The sequence below is a fragment of the Triticum aestivum genome, chromosome 6B (genome assembly GCF_018294505.1).
Source record: "Triticum aestivum cultivar Chinese Spring chromosome 6B, IWGSC CS RefSeq v2.1, whole genome shotgun sequence".
NCBI lineage: Eukaryota > Viridiplantae > Streptophyta > Magnoliopsida > Poales > Poaceae > Triticum > Triticum aestivum.
Window position 1 is genome coordinate 724865866 of NC_057810.1, and position 22615 is coordinate 724888480.

Sequence of the window (22615 nt, forward strand, 5' to 3'; positions counted from 1 at the left end):
CGCCCACTTGACGCGCGGCTTTGGCCTGGCCGCCGCCTTCTTCTTCTTGCACCACACCCCCCCTCCCCCCGCCGGCTCCTCCTCCTCCTCCTCCTCCTTGTCCTCCTCGTCGCCGTAGACGTAGCCGAGGTCGCCGTCCATGCCGCCGCTGAGATCCACCGTCTCGTCCGCGGTGAACCCGGGAGACGCGGCGGCCGCGGCTGAACCTTCTGCGATGATGTCGTCCATGTCGGCCTCGGTCTCGTCGGCGTCGCTGATTTGAGAGAAGGGCAGCGCGCAACGGCGAAGAGGAGGCGTCGGGGAGGACGCGTACGCGGACGACGAGTAGTTGTATGGAGGGTACTACACGCCGGTGAAGGCGGGCGAGGGCGTGCGCTGGGCAGGGTGGCCATGGGGGAAAGTGATGTTTGGGTTGAATCCACCGTGCGCGTCCCCGTCGGCGTAGCCCGGCGACCCCCATGGCTGTGGCGTCGGAGACCCGACGCCTTGTTGGCCCCAGGGCGCGTACTGCGTGTGGTTGCCGGGGGGATTCATCATCCCCGCGCGGGTCGCCTCGGCCTGGTCAGCGGCACCCGCAGCCGCGCGCGCCGCGTTGTCACGGGCCTTCTTGGCGAGGGCCCTGTTCCGCCGGTCGGCGGTGACGGCCTCCCGTCGCTGTACTTCCACCCTCCATTCGGCGTTGGACATGCCCGGTGGCTTGGACGGCGGCGCCCTCGGCTTCCTCTGCTTCGGCTGGGCGACAGAGGCGGTCGTCGTCGCCGCGGCGCGGGGGACGGCGGACTTCTTCGGTGGCATGGCGGCCGGCTGGGAGGCGAGCGGGAGGGAGAATGGCGGGAGGAAAGGAGCAAATGGGAGGGAAGCGGGGAAAAGCGGGGAAGAAACAACGGGAAGAGGCGCTCGACTCACCGATAGGGCGGACCCATGCGCCCTTTTCGCTTGAGTCAGTGCCCCCTGGCGCCCCCCAGGGCGCCGGGTTTTGCCTGGGTCCGCCGGCACCAATTTCGGCCCGAGCCGGCGAAAAACGGGCTTCTGGGGGGCGACTGGGCCGTTATTTCGGCGCCGGCGCGGAAAAAACGCCTGGGGAGGGCCTGTTGGGGACGCGGCTGGAGATGCTCTAAGGGCATCTCTACCTGTTGGGCCCCCCCCCCAAGACAATCGCCGGACCAAAAATAGCACGTCCTGGGAGGCAAAACGCTTCAGCCGGTGCCCCCAAGAACTCGTTTTCCCAGCCGTTGGTGTCCCAGAAGAATTGCCCGAGCAAAAAGTGATTGGATGGGCCAGGAAAAAGAACACGTGGGGGGAGTAGGATTGCCCGTTGCTTCCGCCGACGCCCCCAAGAGCCCCACAGTGCGCTGGGTTTGCCGGCACTATTATGAGGTCTTGGAGGGGGGCGGCTTAGGGGGCAATGGCTGGGCCGTTTTTTGCCCTTTTTACAGTGCCGGTGCAAAGAAAGTGGTCCTGAGGGGGCACCGGGGGGGGGGGAGGGGGGCTGGAGATGCTCTATGTGTGGGGCCCACCTGTAAGTGGGAAAAGAGGAAGGAAAAATAAAGAAGCGTTGCGCGTTGCTCCCGCAGGACTCGAACTCGAGAGTTCGCAGCAAGTGCAGATCGACTAGCTAGTGAGCTACACGTTATTACTGGTTCAGATGGATCTAGTGGTTTTATATATTTTTAGAGGGAGAATTAATATGAGTAAAAAACTATGCACTGCATGCGAGTGGCACTTTTCCTTCAACCACTAAACCAGGCGTGTTTTTTTACAAATGCGCGCGCGGGGGGGGGGGTGGTTAAAACCCAAGTCGTCGAAGGATATTTGCAAAGTTTACTGATTTCCATGCTGAATCCATTGTTGAAATAAAAGTAATGACAAAAAGAATAAAAAACCAGCTCAGATATTTCATTGAACATGTAGATCGCGGTGTGAAAATATGAGGGAGTTTGACATACCGGGAAACCGTCCAGTGGCGACCTGGTCGGCGGCGGTGTGAGTTGGGACGTCCGATGGCGAAGCCCTGAGTTGGGATGGCGGCGGGGCACCTATACCGACAGAAGTCCGATGACGGCAATGCGTTTGAGGGTGAACACACTGGTAGAAAAAGAGGCTTCCGTCCAGCCCCATTAGTCGCGAAACTGTAGGAACCGCGACTAATGAAGTCTTTAGTCGCGGTTCGGCAGACGAACCGCGACCAAAGCCCTGGGCCCAGGGCGCTCGGTGGCCAGCTGGTGCACGTGAGGGGCTTTAGTCGCGGTTGGCCAGGCCAACCGCGACTAAAGGTGCCCAAAGGCCTTTAGTCGCGGTTGGCCTGGCCAACCGCGACTAAAGCTCCTCCCCTATATATACCAGTCCAGCGCACTCACTTAGCCATTTGGTGCCACTTCTCTTCACAAGGGGGTGTAGGTTTGCTTTTGGTTCCTCTTATGCACACAAGGTGTTTGATGAAATGCCCAACAGCGTGAAACAAACATGATATGAAGTGTTGGAGCCACACTTGAGGTTCCTCCTCGATCGCGGTTAGCAACTTGAACCTTTCATGCATGTGTGTCATTGATAAAATATGCATGTGTGTTGTTCATTGTTTAATTTCTATTGTTTATAGCTAGTTACTTTAATAAATGCATGATGGTTAATTATATATTTTATATTATAATAATGCAGATGAATCGGCAATGGATGTACGGTAACCGACTCTCCCGCGAGTTCACTACGGGTTTGAAAGATTTCCTCGTAGTGGCTAATGCGAACAAGCAGAAGGGTTTTGTTATCTGTCCATGTGTTGACTGTAAGAATCAGAAGGGTTACTCTTCCTCAAGAGAAGTTCACCTGCACCTGCTTCGGCACGGTTTCATGCCAAGCTATAATTGTTGGACCAAGCATGGAGAAAGAGGGGTTATAATGGAAGAAGATGAAGAAGGGGATGATTTCATCGATGAAAGCTATCTTGCTCATTTCGGTGATACTTTCATGGAGGATGCTGAAGGTGAAGGGGAAGGTGAAGGGGAAGGTGAAGGTGAAGAAGAGGCACGTGATGAGACCGTTGATGATCTTGGTCGGACCATTGCTGATGCACGGAGACGCTGCGAAACTGAAAAGGAGAGGGAGAATTTGGATCGCATGTTAGAGGATCACAGAAAGTCGTTGTACCCTGGATGCGATGATGGTCTGAAAAAGCTGGGCTGCACACTGGATTTGCTGAAATGGAAGGCACAGGCAGGTGTAGCTGACTCGGCATTTGAAAACTTGCTGAAAATGTTGAAGAATATGTTTCCAAAGAATAACGAGTTGCCCGCCAGTACGTACGAAGCAAAGAAGGTTGTCTGCCCTCTAGGTTTAGAGGTTCTGAAGATACATGCATGCATCAACGACTGCATCCTCTACCGCGGTGAATACGAGAATTTGAATGAATGCCCGGTATGCACTGCATTGCGTTATAAGATCAGAGGCGATGACCCTGGTGACGATGTTGAGGGCGGGAAACCCAGGAAGAGGGTTCCCTCCAAGGTGATGTGGTATGCTCCTATAATACCACGGTTGAAACGTCTATTCAGGAACAAAGAGCATGCCAAGTTGTTGCGATGGCACAAAGAGGACCGTAAGTCGGACGGGGAGTTGAGACACACACTACTAGGAAAGGGGCTATAGATGGGATTGACACTAATGGCACACCAGAAAGATGGTGCGCCATTAGTATATACTAATGGCGCACCACAATCTGATGCGCCATTAGAGTTTAAACTACTAATGGCGCACCATGCTACGGGTGCGCCATTAGTATCAATTTTTTTTAACTAGTGCGCCTGTCCAAACATACTAATGGCGCATCCGGGCAAAGTGCGCCATTAGTAGTTGTAACTACTAATGGCGCACCAGGCAGCAGGTGCGCCATTAGTATAGAATTTTTTTTTGAACTAGTGCGCCTATCCAAACATACTAATGGCGCATCCTGCCCAAGTGCGCCATTAGTAGTTGTAACTACTAATGGCGCACCAGGCAGTGGGTGCGCCATTAGTATAGAATTTTTTTTTTGAACTAGTGCGCCTATCCAAACATACTAATGGCGCATCCTGCTCAAGTGCGCCATTAGTAGTTGTAACTAGTAATGGCGCACCATGCAAGAGGTGCGCCATTAGTAAGTGGGCAGCAACAAGATATTTGGGACAGCCTCTCCTACCCACACACTCACTTTCTCCCCACTTCATTCTCTCCACCTCCTCCTTGTCTCGGGTGCCTCCTCTTTTTCACCTCATTTCCACCATAGATTCATTCAAATTAAGTGGTTAAATTACCTTGTTTTAATAGGTAAGTAAGGGGGGAAGCTATATTTAGGTTGTTCTCCTTACAACAATGTGCACATGCACTTTTTACGGCCTAGCTAGATCTATGTATGTTCGTGGTGTTGCATATGTTTGTGGTGTTGCATATGTGTTTGTGTTTGGAGGTGTACCGGTATTTGATATGCGATAGTTGCCAATATTTTGCCGGAATGTTGATTCATTTCCATTTCGGCGAGAATTTTGGCATTAAGCATTCTTTTTGGTCCTATTTTTAGGGAAGGTCATGCCAAATTTTTGTTTGGTTCTAAAATATCGTTTTGCTCTACCCCGCAGGCGACCATGGTCCGCACGATGACCGAAGGCATCGTGAATAGGTTTTTGAGGTCCGCGAAGGCCGAGATGCTTCAAAAGAACGAGACGGAGATAAGATGTCCGTGTCGAAGATGCAAGCTGAAGAGCCTTATTGCGGACCCGGATTCCGGGCAGGTGCGGGACCACCTGCTGTTGCGTGGTTTCATGGATGGCTATCGGTGGCAAGGTGATGAAGATGACTACGAAGTCGTCCATGCGGGCCGGGCAAGAAATGAGGAAGGGCAGCAAGACAACCACCGCGGCTCGGGCGGGCGAGAAGACGAAGAATCCCCAGGAGATGATCACGACTGTGATGCTGTACACAGTCATCATGTAGAAGATGCAGGACGTGATGATGAGGAAGATGCCGGAGCAGGCGACGGGCATGATCATGAAGATGATGATGCCGGCGGAGCAGACGACGCTGGACCATCGATGGGCTGGGTGCAGGACCCTCATATTCAAGAGCTGCTTCTCAAGCAGACGGATAACGCAAGAGCTGCCGCCCGAGAGAAAGCCAAGATGGATCAACTTGAGTTAGACGCGGTTACTCCATTGTATGAAGGATGCAGGCCCGAGGATACCCGCCTGAAAGTAACGCTCATGGCCCTGGAGATGAAGGTAAAACACAAAATGACCGACGCATGCTTCGACGAGAACATGTCATTCTGGCACGAACGTCTTCCCAAGGGGAACAAGTGCCCGACCAGTTTGGAGGAGGCGAAGAAAATCGTGTGTCCTCTGGATTTACCGCACGTGAAATACCATGTGTGCATGAACAATTGCATCATTTATCGGGACGAGCATGCGGAGTCTACAATATGTCCGGTGTGCGGTGTCACTCGATACAAGAAGAGGAAGAAAGCTCCTCGAAAAGTGGTGTGGTACTTTCCGATCACTCCTCGTCTGCAGCGGTATTTCGCGGATCCTAAGGTAGCAAAGCTCCTGCGTTGGCACGCGGATAGGGAGGAGAAGAAGCGAGAAGATGACGCAAATGATCCGGAGATAGATAAAAAAGACAAGATGCTGAGTCACCCTAAGGATGCGAGCCAGTGGCAAGCATTGAACTTCGAATACCCAGAATTTGGGAACAATCCAAGGAACATCGTGCTGGGCGCGAGCACCGATGGAGTCAATCCGTTTGGCAGCCAGAGAAGCACACATAGCACCTGGCCTGTGTTTGTGTGGATGTACAACCTTCCCCCCTGGTTGTGCATGAAGAGGAAGTACATTCACATGAGTATGCTAATTGAAGGGCCGAAACAACCAGGGAACGACATCAATCTGTATCTGGGGCTGCTGAAAGAGGAGCTTGACACGCTGTGGAAAACGCCAGCCAATACGTGGGACGCCGCAGAGAAAGAATATTTCCCTATGAGAGTCGCAATGCTCACGACGGTGCACGACTATCTCGGTTACGGATATCTTGCGGGGCAGGTAGTCCACGGATTTTCTGGATGCGTAAGGTGCATGGATGACACAACGTATCGCCAGCTAGATAGAGATCCCGGGTCTTCAAAAACCGTGTTCATGGGACATCGAAGGTGGCTTCGCGACGATGACCCGTGGAGGAAACGCAAGGATCTGTTCGATGGTGAAACCGAACCCCGAAAACGCCCGTGTACGAGGAGCGGCGAGGAAATAGACAAGCTGTTGAAAAATTGGAAAGACTGCCCACTGTCGGGAAAGAAGCAAAAGGCGCCAGAGCCGGGAAAGAAGCGAAAGGCGCCAGAGCCGCTGCTGAAGGTATGGAAAACGAGGTCTGTTTTCTGGGACTTGCCGTACTGGAAGATTCACCGTGTGCCTCACAGCCTTGATGTCATGCATATCACGAAGAACGTGTGCGAGAGTCTGCTTGGTACCCTGCTCAACATGCCAGAGAGGACCAAAGATGGGCCGAAAGCAAGGGCAGACTTGAAATCAATGGGCATCAGGCAGGAGCTTCACGCTATATATGATGATGATGATGATGATGATGATGATGATGAGGCGAAGCAGGACACAGAAAGTCGTCGCAAAGGCAAAAAGGCCAAGAAGACCGGAAATGACTACCCTCCCGCGTGCTTCACTCTAAGTCAGGAGGAGATCGAGCAGTTTTTCACCTGCCTCCTAGGAGTAAAACTTCCTTACGGTTACGCGGGGAAGATAAGCAGATACCTAGACCCAGCGAAGCAGAAGTTCAGCGGGATGAAGTCTCACGACTGTCACGTGCTGATGACGCAGATACTTCCAGTTGCAATCCGTGGGATCATGGACGCGCACGTCCGTGAAACGCTATTTGGCCTATGCAACTTCTTCGACGTCATCTCTCGGAAGTCGATTGGCGTGAGGAAACTCAGAAGGCTACAGGAAGAGATCGTGGTGATACTATGCGAGCTTGAGATGTACTTCCCGCCCGCATTCTTCGACGTTATGGTGCATCTGCTGGTCCATATAGTGGAGGATATCATCCAACTCGGGCCGATGTTCCTGCACAGCATGATGCCGTTCGAAAGGATGAATGGTGTCATCAAAGGATACGTTCGCAACATGTCACGTCCAGAAGGAAGCATAGCCAGGGGCTTTCTGACCGAAGAGTGCATCTCCTACTGCACGAATTATCTAGGCATCGAGAACCCCGTTGGTCTGCCCGTCAACAGGCACCTCGGCAGGCTCGCTGGATGGGGTCACCGTGAGGGTCGCCGCGAAATGCATGTCGACTTCGAGGGTCGACTCGCCGACTTTGAAAGAGCAAACCTAGTCGCGCTACAACACATAGACGTGGTCGATCCTTGGTTGGTAGAGCACAAAACCTTTATTAAAAAGACGTACAATGACCGAGGCCAACAGAGGACGGACGGAGATATACTCAAAGAGCACAACTCATGTTTCACGCGTTGGTTCAAGCATAAGCTTCTGTCGTACCCTTTACATGAGGATTCTTCCGCGGAACAACAACTCATATTCGCCTTGTCACAGGGCGCCGAGCACAACCTGATGACCTATGAGGCGTACGATATCAACGGCTACACATTCTACACCGAGGCCAAGGACATGAAGAGCGATGGTTATCAGAACTCCGGGGTAACGATGGAATCCTACACCGGTAACGACAAGGACAGATACTACGGAAGGATCGAGGAGATCTGGGAGCTGAGCTACGCTGGAGAGAAGGTCCCGATGTTCCGTGTCAGATGGGCCAAGAACGTCATAAAAGAAGACCGGTATTTCACCACCATGGTTATACCCGAAGCCAAATCCAAGACCGCGGGCGCAAACGTCACCGCGAAAAATGAGCCATGGGTACTGGCTTCCCAAGTGGACCAATGCTTCTTCATTACCGACCCGCCAAAGCCCAGTCGTGTTGTCGTGAGGAGAGGCAAAAGGAAGATCATTGGAATGGATGGAGTAGCCAATGAGCAAGACTTCGACAAGTATGGCGACCCGAGGATCGAACATGACGACGATGATGAAGTAGCAGCATACACCACAAGAAGAAGCAGGACCACCCTACCTAAAGGACGTCCGTTCCACAGAAGAACTCCATTTGCGAAAAAGAAGGGCAAGAAGATTGTGAACAGATAGCTAGCTAAGATCGATTGTATTTAAATCGTAGCCTTCATTTCTCGATTGTATTTCATGGGTACTTTTTGAACTATCATGAATATTTTTAAATTTCATGGACACTCGATCTCGATCCCCCTCCATCTCGATCGCTATCCCACCTCGCCAGATCCGGCCCCCCTCGCCTGCTCATATCTAGAGTATGAAGAAAATTGGGTGATTTTGTGCAGTCCTTTAGCTTGCTGTAGACTTGTAGATATGTAGCGAAAGCAAGTAGGGTTTGGTATGTGATTTTTGTAGCTTTTATTATGATACATTCTTTAAACATGTGCTATGGTTTACCTGTTATTAGCATCCGTAGCGGGAATGGTTGCCGATCTCTGTTGGACACACTCGGATGGCAGTTCGGTGTGTGCATCAGATAACTGTATCCATTTTAGTTCTGCTTGCTCTGATTAAAGTGGAAAGTACTGCCGTTATCTTATATGTTGTTCTGTTAGGATTGAATACAACAAGAGACGTGCCCATTTCTGTTATAGTACCCCTGAATAAAATGGTAAATACTGCAGTTATCATATACAATCTCTCAGGAGTGAATACCACAAGAAGCGCATTTTTGTTAATATCCCCTGCTTCCTGATGTATTTGTTTCTTGGTAAAAGTGAACTTCCAATGAATATTTTTGTGCTGGAGCAGGCTGGAGGGGTATTCGGCTGTGCACATTTAATTATAGTATCTGGTGGAGATACCCTGTTCAAGGACAGGGGGCGGGGGTGTGAACTTTGTGAAATCATGTCCTATTGATGACTTTGCAAACTTATCAGGAGGTGGTGTTAGGAAATCTAAACAGTTTAAACTATATAGGAAGACATTTATAGGTTAGAAACAATCTGTTCTACTTCTGCAGATTATCTAGATAAGTGATGAAGTTTACTTAGTATAGTATTTTTTTTTCTGTCACTTCTTTATCTACCAAAAGTGTGAACCCATGGTATGAGCCACTAATGCAAGCATCGTCATTCTTTTCTGAGTTTGTCTAATTCACATCTAAATGTTTTCTAAGGATGTCACATCTAAGCTCCCACAAATAACGCAGCAACAAGGAACAAAAAAAAAGCTGGGGCAAAAAAAAATACACCACAAACATAGTGGACACAAGGTTAGACGTGACATAAATGTGTCCTAGACAGACCCTTCTTTTCTTAGTGAAACATCAACTTTCCAAAGACAATATTCCAAACTGGACAGTTGATACATAGAGCTATTTTACTTTAACATTTAAAGTGTGGCTGCAAATCTGGGATGCAGGAGGTGAAAATTCATTGTCTAATCTGTTTCTCAGTTTCCTCTTTCAGAAACGAGAGATTTTTCAAGACCTTGCTCCACTGCTGTGGCACTCCTTTGGCACTGTTGCTGCACTGCTCCAGGTAGGTTACAGTTATTGCACTGTTCTAAATTCAGTCGCAATGGCAAGAGTACATATGTACTTGTGCAGTTCTTGTTATTTAAGTAAGGGTGGTTGTCCATGTGTATTGATTATTTCAATATGAAATTATTGATGGTTCTGCACATTTTCCTTATTCAGTCTGTCATGCTGTTTTGAAAATTTATGCAGGAGATTATGTCAATTTACCCTTCACTTTCACCTCCTACTTTGTCGCCAGTTGCATCAAACCGTGTCTGCAATGCACTTGCACTTCTTCAGGTATGCTTTTATATGAGAAAGAAAAGGAAACCCTCAGTCCTGGTGGGCCTTGTGGTGGATTGAGAATACTACTGCTTTCATATCATGCTTGCTTGCCATCTGCCCCTCAATTTCATTTTACTTTTTTTTAATTGCAGTGTGTTGCTTCACACCCTGAGACCAGGATCCCGTTCTTGAATGGTACTGAGCGCTGCTGTTTCTATGCCAAGTCTTAAATATTTCCATTGTTTATTGTTAAAAAGCTTTCCTCATTTTGGTGACTTTACAGAATAAGTAAATCTTAACTAGCAGTGGTTAATAATTAAGTCTTCTTCTTTTTCCTTTGCAGCTCACATCCCACTGTACCTGTACCCGTTCCTGAATACTACCAGCAAGACAAGACCTTTTGAGTACTTGAGGCTTACCAGCTTGGGTGTTATTGGTGCTCTTGTGAAGGTAAATTAAAACTAGATACTTATGCAAACTAGGAATGGATGGTCCATATAGATTTTTGCTTTAAATGGTGAGAGGGTTGAACCAGAGGGGAAAACAGTGATGGGGATTGGCTGTATTCTTTCTTTTTTTGTAGACTATATCTTGTTCTTTTGGTATTCTCATTCCAGTAATCCAGTCATTTTAATCAAATGGACTGGTTGGGATTGGATCCCAGGAATCTCAACAGGAACTGTTATTTTTGAAGCAAACAGGCTAATGATTTGTTAGAAATTATATTGTTTCTTCTTTTGGATATCCGATTCTGATATGTCAGAAACACAACATATCAAAAGTTAGCAATGACCAAACTGGCATGTAACAGAGACACTATAAAAGATAGCCAACATCCAGTTAGGCCAACATAACAGTGAACAAAACTACTGTCAATCAGCTCAGTTCTAGTGCTGTTGGATTTTTCTCGATTGTATTCTTGCAGTTTTGAAAATTCAGTTTATTCGGTTACTGAAAATTCAGTTAATTCAGTTAGGCACACAAATTTCAGAACTTTTGTGTGCCCTAGTACTTGGTGTTTGTAGAAAACCAGGAGTGTCAATGGGACTAGAATTCACTTGTTCTTATCTGGGTTTGTAAAACTTGTTCATGTACTGAACTACTAATGCCTTGTGATGCTCTGAATTACTTGTGATGCCTCTGAATTACTTGTGATCACATTGAGAAAGACTTGTAAAGATGATGATCATCTTTAACAGAAAACAATTTGTGATGATTTTGCTAGTTTGCTGGGTTTTGTCTCCGACCATCGTGTCGTGATGATTTTGCAGGTACCCCGAGAGGCCCTTGAGTTTGCCGGAATGTCGATTAACTTCCGTTCCGGCAAATTCGGGTACTCCATATGTCCTATTTTCAGCAAAGGTCATGCTGAAATTTTCCGTGAATTTTAGCATGACTTTGCTAAAAATAGGACATATGGGGTACTTGTGACTAATGCATGGGCCGGGGTATCTTAGTAGTTAATTAAGTAGGATCAAGTGCCCCGGCGTACTTGTGACTAATGCATGGCTTTTAGGGTGCCTCGGTGTCGATAAAAACCGAAATGATGAAAAGTTAGGCTTTTAGGGTGCCTTGGCGTCGAAAAACCCTCAATGATAAAAGCTTAGATTTTAGGATGCCTCGGTGTCGACAAACCCTAAATGATGAGACCATGATCTTGTTCCTTGACAATAACCAACTTTTTGACCAAACTTTGTTTCTATTTAGAGAGAAACATGGCCCACAACGATGAGGCCGGGGGTTCGGGCGGCAAGGCATTCTGGGAGCTGTCCCAGGAGATGGAGGAACAACCTCACTTGTATGAGGCCGCCGCCTTCCCCACCGATCCTGAGACCACGGATGGTGCCGCCGAGGATGACCACACTGATGCCACCACTGATGGTGCCGCCGAGGATGCCACCACTGATGATGGCGGCGCACGCACAGATAGCAGCCAGCCGAAGAGGCAACGGAAGGACCGGCGCCCGATCGTGCTCCGCACCCTCAAGGAGGAAGTTACTGAAGTGGACTCCAACGGGAATCCAACGGCGCCCGAACGAATAGTCAAGGGGTACTCGCTTCAGCTCGGGTGCATTGTCCGGAGCACCGTCTCGATCAACACCGAGAACCTGAGGCATCCTGACCGGGGGAATTTGCGCCACCTCCTCTTCACGAAGCTGCACGAACGATACAAGTTCCCCGCTGAATTCGAAAACACAAGCCTCAAAGGGAATAAAGTGAACAATGCTGCCCTCACGAAGATGAGCAAGGCCCTGTCTACTTGGAAAAGCAATGTGAAGAGAATGATCGAGAAAGGTGAGAGTTATGAGAAGATCAAGGAGAAAAATCCTTCGATCACCGAAGATGACTACAACGACTTCAAGATCAATTGCTCGAGCACCGCAAGCTCCCAATCAAGTGAGTGGGGGAAACAAATGCGGGAGCTGAACATAGGGGAACACACACTCGGTCCCGGCGGTTACAGAGTGGCGGAGCCTATATGGGACAAGGAGGAGGCGGACCGTGCCGAGCAAGGCCTACCGCCCCTCTTCGATAAATACGGTGACAAGCAGACCAGGAACTTTGTCAGGGCCCGGTACAAGAAGGACCCGAAAACAAAGGAGCTTACCACGGATCCGAAGACCAGGCGGCTTGAGCTTGTTCTGGTAAGGAATACACCCCCGCGTAATTAGCTCCATATGGTTGCATTCTAATTAATGAAGCCGAATTTCTAAATGGTTCACATTCCTTCCGCAGGCGACTGAAAGCAGTAGCGCGGGGTCGACTCAGAGCAACCCTTGGGACACCACTCTAAATAGGGGGTTGAATATAATGAAGAACAAGGATAAGCTCAGTAAGCCGACGTCAGCTGGTCGTGTGGCCGGCAAAGGCTTGTCGACAAAATGGGGGTCATACTATACCGCTGGTGTGCGGAAGGAGAAAAAGACCAGCTCGGAAAGCCAGGCGCGAGAGGTTCAAGAACTCAAGGCACAGGTGGCGCGGATTCCGGAGATTGTCCAAGAGCAAGTGGAACAACGACTCGGAGCGACGATCACCGCCCTTGTGCCTACCTTGATCTCGGGGTTGAGTGCGTGGATTGCGGGCGGCCAACAGGGGCCGCCCCCGATTCCTAGCTTCACGGCCAGCAACTCGCATAATGCGATGGCGGGGCCATTGGTGCCTCCGGCGGAGGCGGCATTGGTGTCTCCGACGCCGGCACGGGAGCTTAATGCACCCGGGTGTACGCCGGCCGGCACCTCTTCAGCAAGCGGCCGCTCCGTCAACTGCACGCCCGCCGTTGGCGGTGCCTCGACATTAGCCGAGCTCGACGCCATCATCACGGTAACTAATTAAGCCTCTCTCGGCCGAGGACTTCATCTCCTTGCCTTTGACTGGGCATCCCTGACGCCCTACATGTTTTCGCAGGGCGCCGCCGACGTTCCGTGCACTCTCCTCCACTTCGTGAACAACGAGTTGGTCGATGTCGCCAAGGGCAAAATCGTTCAACCGGGCAACCCCTTGTTCCACGGTACCCAGATGCCACCCAACTTGTTTAGGGTTCAACTGGTTCGGGTGCTGCCAGGCTGCGACGACTTGTTACCTCCGATTCGACCCGTCGGGGCCGACGATGATGACGTGATGACCCTCAGCGCCTGCCTGAGCTGGCCCCTGCTTTGGCCGAAGAGCCAGATTCGTTTGGGGGCGGGGGACACCACCCCAAAGACAACACCGCCAGTCGTGCCGGCGCCAAGTCGGCCCCATGGCAAGACCGCCGTAACGGTGCCGGACATCCCTATGCCACTGGATCCAAACATGCATATGGCACAGGATCAGAACGACGACGACGACGACGATGATACATTTGGCAACGTCGATCAGTACTTTGCCGAGCATGGGTACGATGGCGACTTCATGGGGCCTCCTTCTCAAGAACCAAACCCAACAAAAGACGTGTGCGATCTAGCTCGTACCGCGGAGAAGCCAAGTTGCAACAGGCGCCGTCTGGCGTTCAGCTCTCAGGAGACGCCTCCAGCTGCCGACTTCACCGAGCCTCAGATAGGCGAGGTGCGAAATATTATCAGCCCCAACACACTCAAGAAGGCGGTCTGTGAGCAGAACTCGGTCCCATTACAGGAGAAGAAGAAGGCACGCAAAAGAAAGACTAAGAAGGGTGCGAGCCAGCCGGCACCGAGTACGATCCGTGCTCAGGACGGGCCACCTTCACCGCAGGATATCTCGAGGAGGGTGCATGTGGCGGGTAGGGCGATGCTACCACCAAATATGCTCAATGCTGCAACCGGTGCTATGCGGAGTCTGCACGACAGTGTTCTTTCTTTGGAGAAGCGGCGTCTCAGAGAGAAGGATGTGGCATACCCGGTTTTCGTGGCCAAGGTGCCAGAGGGCAAGGGCTTTGTGGATGGCGACATCGGGGGTACGATCGTCCTGCGGTTTGATGACATCTTTGCTATGTTTAACCTTCATCCGCTGCACTACACCTTCGTTCGGCTATTTTCGCTGAGTATGGAGATGCGGATCATTCGCGACAAGACCCCGGACATCGTGATAGTCGACCCCTTCTACATGCGTGCCAAGATCTTGGGCAGCGCTGGGGACCGGCAAGTCGCGAGTTCTTACCTCGAAGGCGTCATTCTGGCAAACCAAGATAAGGATAACTTCCTCGTGCCTTACTTTCCCGAGTAAGTCCAACCCTCAACCGGCCCGTAACATATGAATTCTTACTTTTCGATCGTTTTTCTTTTAACATTCCGTGTTTTCTGCAGTGACACACGTTGCACGCTCATCCTCCTAAGCCCCAAATATTCCATGGCCACGTATTTCGACCCGGACCGTCAGTCGAACGTAGACTACACAAATGTCAAGAAGGTTCTTGATGATGTTCTCCCCGGCTACGCCCAATCTGGAGGCACCTTCACCAGGCCTATTCGTAAGTACGGCAAGCACGTGTTCTCCCACAATACGACGTTCTGCTGCGTCAAGCAGCCGCCTGGCGGTCAGAAGGGTGCCTACTACGCCATCCATCACATGCGGGCGATCGTACGGGACCATCATCAACTTCTGCTACCGAGTAAACTCCAAGATTGGGCCGCGAGCGTGTCGGCAATCCAGGACGCGGACCTCCGACAAGAATTCTTTCGCATCCAGTCGGAGTTTGCGGAAATCATCCATCAAGATGTCCTTCGTACCTCGGGGCAGTTCTACATTAGAAATCAACCATCCAACAGTGACATCGACACAATGCTACAAATGCAGGATGACCACGCCCGTTCTTTCATGACTCCCACGATAGACGGCGGCTTCATCCACGCTCCGGTCCCTTGAGTCGAGTTGTCTAGTTCTGAAACATCGATTGGCTCATGTTGTAATTAAACTTTAATGAACTTGTAGTATGTCTCTTTGGTTTCGAGAGTCGTTCAACTTAGATGTAATCGATGCTATTAATGTCTTGCTTTTCTCTTCCGATCGTTCTGTTGCATAATTATATATTGCTTATGTATTGTCTGTGAATTGGTACTAACGTTTCGTTTGGCTAGTGCATAGCGATGCCGACGTATGTCGTGTACAAGGGTAAGGTTCCCGGAGTCTACGATGACTGGGAGGAGTGTCGGAGACAGGTTCACCGATTCAGCGGTAACAGTTACAAAGGGTACACCACTAGGGCCGAGGCCGAATCTAGATACGCCCGCTATCTAGCGGGAGAGGGGAGGGAGCGTTGGAGGAACCGGATGAAGACGAGTTTCATCGTGATGATGCTCATCGTGATGACCGCAGCTCTCTTCTATGTGATGGTAGTTTAGATGATCGATATCGACTTGTAATGCAAAGACAAACTCGCTACTCGCGGTCTCGAGACTTGTAATATAATGTTCTATCTTTGTTCGGTCTTTTTAATTCGGAGACTAATATGATGAATTGTATTCGGAGACTAATATGATGAATTGTATTCAAAGACTAATCTTCTATTGTATTTGATGAATCTATTGTTGATGTGTGCTGTCTATATTTTGTCAAATTATACATTTTGTAACCTGTGCAAAAAACAGAAAATAAAAAAATAAAAAAAACCTAATATTCATACTAATGGTGCATCACACGACAGTGCGCCATTAGTATGACAGTGCATACTAATGGCGCATCACCGGGTGGTGCGCCATTAGTATGCTGCGGTTACTAATGGCGCATCCAGAGGTGGTGCGCCATTAGTATGCCAAAGCACCTGGGTATACATGCCCCCTGGGAGGCATACTAATGGCGCACCCTCGCATATACTAATGGCGCACCAGGTGGTGCGCCATTAGTAAAAATTACTAATGGCGTGCTATCAATGGCGCACCAGTGATGCGCCATTAATGGCCATATTAGGTGCGCCATTAGTAGTGGTATTTCTAGTAGTGACACCGCAGATGGAACGCAATGGAGAAAGATCGACAGAGAGTTCAAAGATTTTGCAGCTGACGCAAGGAACATAAGATTTGGTCTAAGTACAGATGGCATGAATCCTTTTGGCGAGCAGAGCTCCAGCCATAGCACCTGGCCCGTGACTCTATGCATCTACAACCTTCCTCCTTGGTTGTGCATGAAGCGGAAGTTCATTATGATGCCAGTGCTCATCCAAGGTCTGAAGCAACCCGGCAACGACATCGATGTGTACCTAAGGCCATTAGTTGATGAACTTTTACAGCTGTGGGGCAGACCTGGTGTCCGTGTGTGGGATGAGCACAAAAAAGAGGAATTTAACCTACGAGCGTTGCTTTTCGTAACCATCAATGATTGGCCTGCTCTTAGTAACCTTTCGGGACTGTCAAATAAGGGATACAATGCATGCACGCACTGCTTACATGAGACTGAAAGTGTACATTTGCCAAATTGTAAGAAGAACGTGTACCTTGGGCATCGTCGATTTCTTCCGAAAATTCATCCAGTAAGAAAGAAAGGCAAGCATTACAACGGCAAGGCAGATCACCGGCCGAAGCCTGCGGAACGCACTGGTGCTGAGGTATTTGATATGGTCAAGGATTTGAAAGTCATCTTTGGAAAGGGTCCTGGCGGACAATCAGTTCCGAAGGGAGCTGACGGGCACGCAGCCATGTGGAAGAAGAAATCTATATTCTGGGAGCTAGAATATTGGAAAGTCCTAGAAGTCCGCTCTGCAATCGACGTGATGCACGTTACGAAGAATATTTGCGTGAACCTCCTAAGCTTCTTGGGCGTGTATGGGAAGACAAATGATACAAAGGAAGCACGGCAGGACCAGCAACGTTTGAAAGACCCTGATGACCGGCATCCGGAATGGTTTCAAGGTCGTGCCAGCTACGCTCTGACCAAAGAAGAGAAGGTCATCTTTTTTGAATGCCTGAGCAGTATGAAGGTCCCGTCTGGATTCTCGTCCAATATAAAGGGAATAATAAACATGGCGGAGAAAAAGTTCCAAAACCTGAAGTCTCACGACTGCCACGTGATTATGACGCAATTGCTTCCGATTGCTTTGAGGGGGCTCCTGCCGGAAAATGTTCGAGTAGCCATTGTGAAGCTATGTGCATTCCTCAATGCAATCTCTCAGAAGGTAATCAATCCAGAAGATCTACCACGGTTACAGAACGATGTGATCCAATGTCTTGTCAGTTTCGAGTTGGTGTTCCCGCCATCCTTCTTCAATATTATGACACACCTCTTGGTTCACCTAGTCGAAGAGATTTTCATTCTCGGTCCTGTATTTCTACACAATATGTTCCCCTTCGAGAGGTTCATGGGAGTATTAAAGAAATATGTTCGTAACCATGCTAGGCCAGAAGGAAGCATCGCCAAGGGCTATGGAAATGAGGAGGTAATTGAGTTTTGTGTTGACTTTGTTCCTGACCTTAAGCCGATTGGTCTTCCTCGATCGCGGCACGAGGGGAGACTAAGTGGAAAAGGAACGATCGGAAGGAAATCAACGACATGTATGGACGGCCATTCTCTGACTGAAGCACACCACACTGTACTGACCAATTCCAGCTTGGTGGCTCCGTACTTTGAGAAACACAAGAATATTTTACGCTCGGACAACCCGGGGAAGCCTGAATCCTTGATTAGGAAGGCCCACATGGAGACTTTCGGTAGTTGGTTGAGAAAACATTTAATGAATGACAATGATGTTGTAGATCAGCTGTACATGTTGGCCAAGACACCATCTTCGACTATAACGACTTTCCAAGGGTACGAGATAAATGGGAATACATTTTACACGATCGCCCAAGATAAAAAGAGCACCAACCAAAACAGTGGTGTCCGCTTTGATGCAGCAACCAAGAATGGGCAAAAGGTCACATATTATGGTTACATAGAGGAGATATGGGAACTTGACTATGGACCCTCCTTTAAGGTCCCTTTGTTCCGGTGCAAATGGTTCAAGCTAACAGGAGGTGGGGTAAAGGTGGACCAGCAATACGGAATGACAATGGTGGATTTCAACAATCTTGGTTACCTTGACGAACCATTCGTCCTAGCGAAAGATGTCGCTCAGGTTTTCTATGTGAAGGACATGAGTAGCAAACCGAGGAAACGGAAAGATAAGAAAACGATCAGTACATCATGCGATGATCCAAAGTGCCACATTGTTGTTTCAGGGAAAAGAAACATCGTGGGAGTGGAGGACAAGACACACATGTCAGAAGATTATAATATGTTTGCTGAAATTCCGCCCTTCAAAGTGAACACCGACCCAAGCATTAAGTTAAATGATGAGGATGCTCCATGGATACGGCACAATCGTAAGCAAGCAGGGACACAAGGGAAGAAATGATGTGTAATAATTTATTGTACCAAACTTTGTTGAATGGATCATGTGAATTATATTACCCGTGATGTGTTTGGTGTCCATTTTCGAATGATTCGAGATACCACTGATGATCCATGAAATTTGGAGTGATTTAGTCATACTCCTGCCTAGGCGTATAAAATTTTGAATTGAATTAGTTTTATTTTTCTGAATTTTTTGATATATTATTTGTATTTTTAACATTTTGAATTGAATTAGTTTTATTTTTCTTAATTTTTTGATATATTATTTGTATTTTTAGAATTTTGAATTGAATTAGTTTTATTTTTCTGAATTTTTTGATATAATATTTGTGTTTTTAACATATTGAATTGAATTAGTTTTATTTTTCTGAATTTTTTGATATATTATTTGTGTTTTTAACATATTGAATTGAATTAGTTTTATTTTTCTGAATTTTTTGATATATTATTTGTATTTTTAACATTTTGAATTGAATTAGTTTTATTTTTCTTAATTTTTTGATATATTATTTGTATTTTTAGAATTTTGAATTGAATTAGTTTTATTTTTCTGAATTTTTTGATATAATATTTGTGTTTTTAACATATTGAATTGAATTAGTTTTATTTTTCTGAATTTTTCGATATATTATTTGTATTTTTAACATTTTGAAAAAGAAAAAGTATTTTAAGAATACCTTTAGTCGCGGTTGGCCTGCCCAACCGCGACTAAAGGTCGTTGCGCGCGGGAACAAAAACCCGCCAAAAAAGCCCTTTAGTCGCGGGTCTCCTCCCCAACCGCGACTAAAGGTTACCCTTTAGTCGCGGGTCGCCTCCCCAACCGCGACTAAAGGTACCCTTTAGTCGCGGGTCGCCTCCCCAACCGCGACTAAAGGGGGGGGGCTATAAATATAAGGGCCCGAACCCCTTCTCGTCTTCTCCGAATCAACACCGCCGCCGTCGCCCTCGCCCCCGACGCCGCCCGCCATCGCCCTCGCCCTCGACGCCGCCCGTCGTCGCCCTCGCCCTCGACGCCGCCCGCCGTCGCCCGCCGCCCCCTCTCGCCCACGTACGGCGCCCGCCGCCCCCTCTCGCCCTCGTACGCCGCCCGCCGGCCTCCCTCGCCCACCGCGCCGCCTCTCGCCCGCCCTCAACGCCGCCGGCCGGCCTCGCTGCCCTCAACGCCGCCGGCCGGCCTCGCCGCCCTCAACGCCGCCCCCCAATCCACCTCGGGCCGGCCTCGCCGCCCTCAACGCTGCTCTACAGAGAGCGATCGAGATCGTGGAGAGAGAGAGAGAATTTTTTTTTGTTCTTTTTAATTTTAACTAGTTAATTAGTTTAACAAAAACGGTAAAATAACTTAAAACTTGATAATTAACAAAAAAACTCGTAAAATTTGATAATTAACAAAAAAAACGTATATACGGAGAGGGGGCGGCGAGGGGGGCGGCGATGCGCGCGGTGTTTTTTTAGGGATCGAGAGGGGACGGCGAGGGTTATAAATGTGTGTTGTCCTCGCCTCCCTCTCCGTGACGCCGTCGTCTGCCGCCCCGTCTCGCGCTCTACCGCGACACCCTCTCCCACCCCTTCCTCGCCTCCCTCTCCGTGACGCCGTCGTCTGCCGCCCCGTCTCGCGCTCTACCGCGACACCCTCTCCCACCCCTTCCTCGCCTCCCTCTCCGTGACGCCGTCGTCTGCCGCCCCGTCTCGCGCTCTACCGCGACACCCTCTCCCACCCCTTCCTCGCCCCCTCCTTTTGCCACCGCCCTTTCGCCACCGCCACCGCCACCGCCCCCCTTCTTCACTTAATTAATTTGTTTTTACTACATGTTTTCAGGACTGACATAATGGAGGACGATAGAGCTGACCCGATTATGGACAACTATGATCCGGACGGTGAAGCACATATGTTCGGCATCATAAACGGCAATATTCTATATGTGCCGACCGGACAAGAAGAAGATGATATCTCTTCTTATCTGAACCTTGACGGTGAAGATGAAGGGCGCCGTCAGCAAGATGATGCCGAACAAACGTCGATAAACGACGATCTTCAAATGGAAGTAGCAACCACCTCCGGCGCCGAGGTATATATATATATACATTGAGCCTCTGGTGATACAAACTAACTAATTTGAATAAATATGTGTGGACTAACGCACGCGACTCTCTTTCTTATTTTAGCCCTCGGCCGGATCGTCGAAACAATCGAGTACGTCGTCAAAGCGTGGCGCAACCAAGACGATGAAACAAGGAGAAACCTGCACCATCGAGGTTGTCGACAGTGCAACCGGCAGGCCGCTGGAGCCCCGCAAGAACGCCACCAAGTTTGTCAACCAATGCGGAGCCATTGTTAGAGACAACGTCTCGATCACCGTCCAGGAGTGGAATAAGCCAAAGAAGGCACGAATTGCTGGTTTCACTTTTGTCGATAAGAGAACAAAAAAAGATTGCTTCAAAAAGCTTATGGAACATTTCGTTCTACCTCCGGAATACAACAAATTCGATGAGGAGGGTAACAAGATTGAGGAAAACAAGGAGAGGAGGAGGCTAGTCAAACAGTTCGCTCTTCATAAGATGGCCGACGCATTCCGGAAATTCAAGCAAAATCTAGCCCATCACTTTGTCAAGCAGAACAAGACTCCGGATTTCAAAGGACAATATGAGAAACTGAAACATGATTGGCCAGAATTTGTGAAGCAAAAGAAATCGGAGCAGTTCATTCAAATATCAAAAAAAATAAGGAAAATGCGACTAAGAAGGAGTACAATCATATTATGGGGCCAGGAGGGTATCGCCTTTGGGAGCCTAGGTGGGAGAAGATGGAGAACGAGCTGAGGGCGCGAGGAATCCGTCCAGGTACGGAGGGATGGGACCCAAGGGCCAAAAGCTGGTGGTACGAGCATGGGGGAACGCTGAACCCGGAGACAGGGGACTGTGTTTACCGGGGCAAAATAATTAAACCCACCCAAGCCCTTATTGACGCAATGAGGGATGCTCAAGAGGGGAAGATCAAGTTCAACAGAGAGAACGACGCGCTGACAAAAGCCCTCGGGAATCCTGAACACGGAGGACGTGTACGAGGCATGGGGCACATTCCGTGGAAAATAGGGTTCCCCCAGAACGATGACCCGTACGGTTACAGAAGCCGGAAGAGAAAGATGGATCGGGAAGCAGATGTTGTGGCGCGGTTGGCATCAGAAATGGATGTGATGAAGAAAACTGTGAGTCTACTAGTAGCCGAACGAGATGCAGCTCGGGCGCAGCATGAAGATCATCCAGCGGATCTCAGAAGCCAGCAGCGGAGAAGCAGTGTGGCTTCCACGGAGGCCCCACCGGCTGGTGCAGATGCACCGACGATCGAAATTACTGCACCGGAGCCTCTGGTGGTCGAAATTACTGCACCGGAGCCTCTGGTGGTCGAAATTACTGCACCGGAGCCTCTGGTGGTCGAAATTACTGCACCGGAGCCTCCTCGCTACCCCGTGGACGATATAAAGGAGATGAAAGAATGTCATCTGTATTATCCTATCGGGAACATGTCCATGAAGGTAGCCATCGGCAGTGCTTTACCATGTTTACCTGGAGCACTCCACCACAACACCCCCATTCAAGATGGCTATGCTCGTGTCACGGTGGAGGACATAGTCCAAGGGTTTGAGGACCTGGAGATTGACATTGCTACACCTGAAGGGGAGAAAAGACTTGGAGATGTCAAGCGCCATTTCATTCTATGGCAAAAGAAGTTTATCAAGTTTCCAGGCGAGGCGCCAAGGACAACAAGTCCACCCCCCTACGGTGGTGGCGGTTCACCTACACCTCCGTCACGTCAGCCAACGCCCCCCAGTCCAGAACGTCCGGCGGGTGATCAGACGCCGCCCCCCAGTCCTCGTCCGGTGGGTGATCAGACGCCGCCCCCCAATCCACCTCCGGCAAAGAAGCAGAAGCAGTCCTGGATTATTAACCCGGACCCTTATGTACCTAAGACCACAAAGGTACCGGA

General features: G+C 49.3%; 1 protein-coding gene across 1 annotated transcript; it reads left to right on the plus strand.

Moving 5' to 3' along the window:
• The first annotated feature begins 139 nt into the window (after positions 1 to 139).
• LOC123139794 (CCR4-NOT transcription complex subunit 9-like) lies at positions 140 to 10364 on the plus strand. Its single transcript, XM_044559493.1, has 5 exons — positions 140 to 238; positions 9425 to 9592; positions 9781 to 9870; positions 10008 to 10050; positions 10199 to 10364. Exons 1-5 carry the CDS (start codon positions 140 to 142, stop codon positions 10312 to 10314), a joined length of 516 nt encoding a protein of 171 aa, XP_044415428.1. The 3' UTR covers positions 10315 to 10364.
• Positions 10365 to 22615: the final 12251 nt, after the last annotated feature.

Bases quoted from the DNA above. Each gene is read 5' to 3' on its own strand.
- LOC123139794 (XM_044559493.1), top strand. From the start codon at position 140: ATGCCGCCGCTGAGATCCACCGTCTCGTCCGCGGTGAACCCGGGAGAC. The intron at 9,593-9,780 runs GTAGGTTACAGT...AAATTTATGCAG, and splicing joins CTGTTGCTGCACTGCTCCAG to GAGATTATGTCAATTTACCC. The intron at 9,871-10,007 runs GTATGCTTTTAT...TTTTAATTGCAG, and splicing joins ATGCACTTGCACTTCTTCAG to TGTGTTGCTTCACACCCTGA.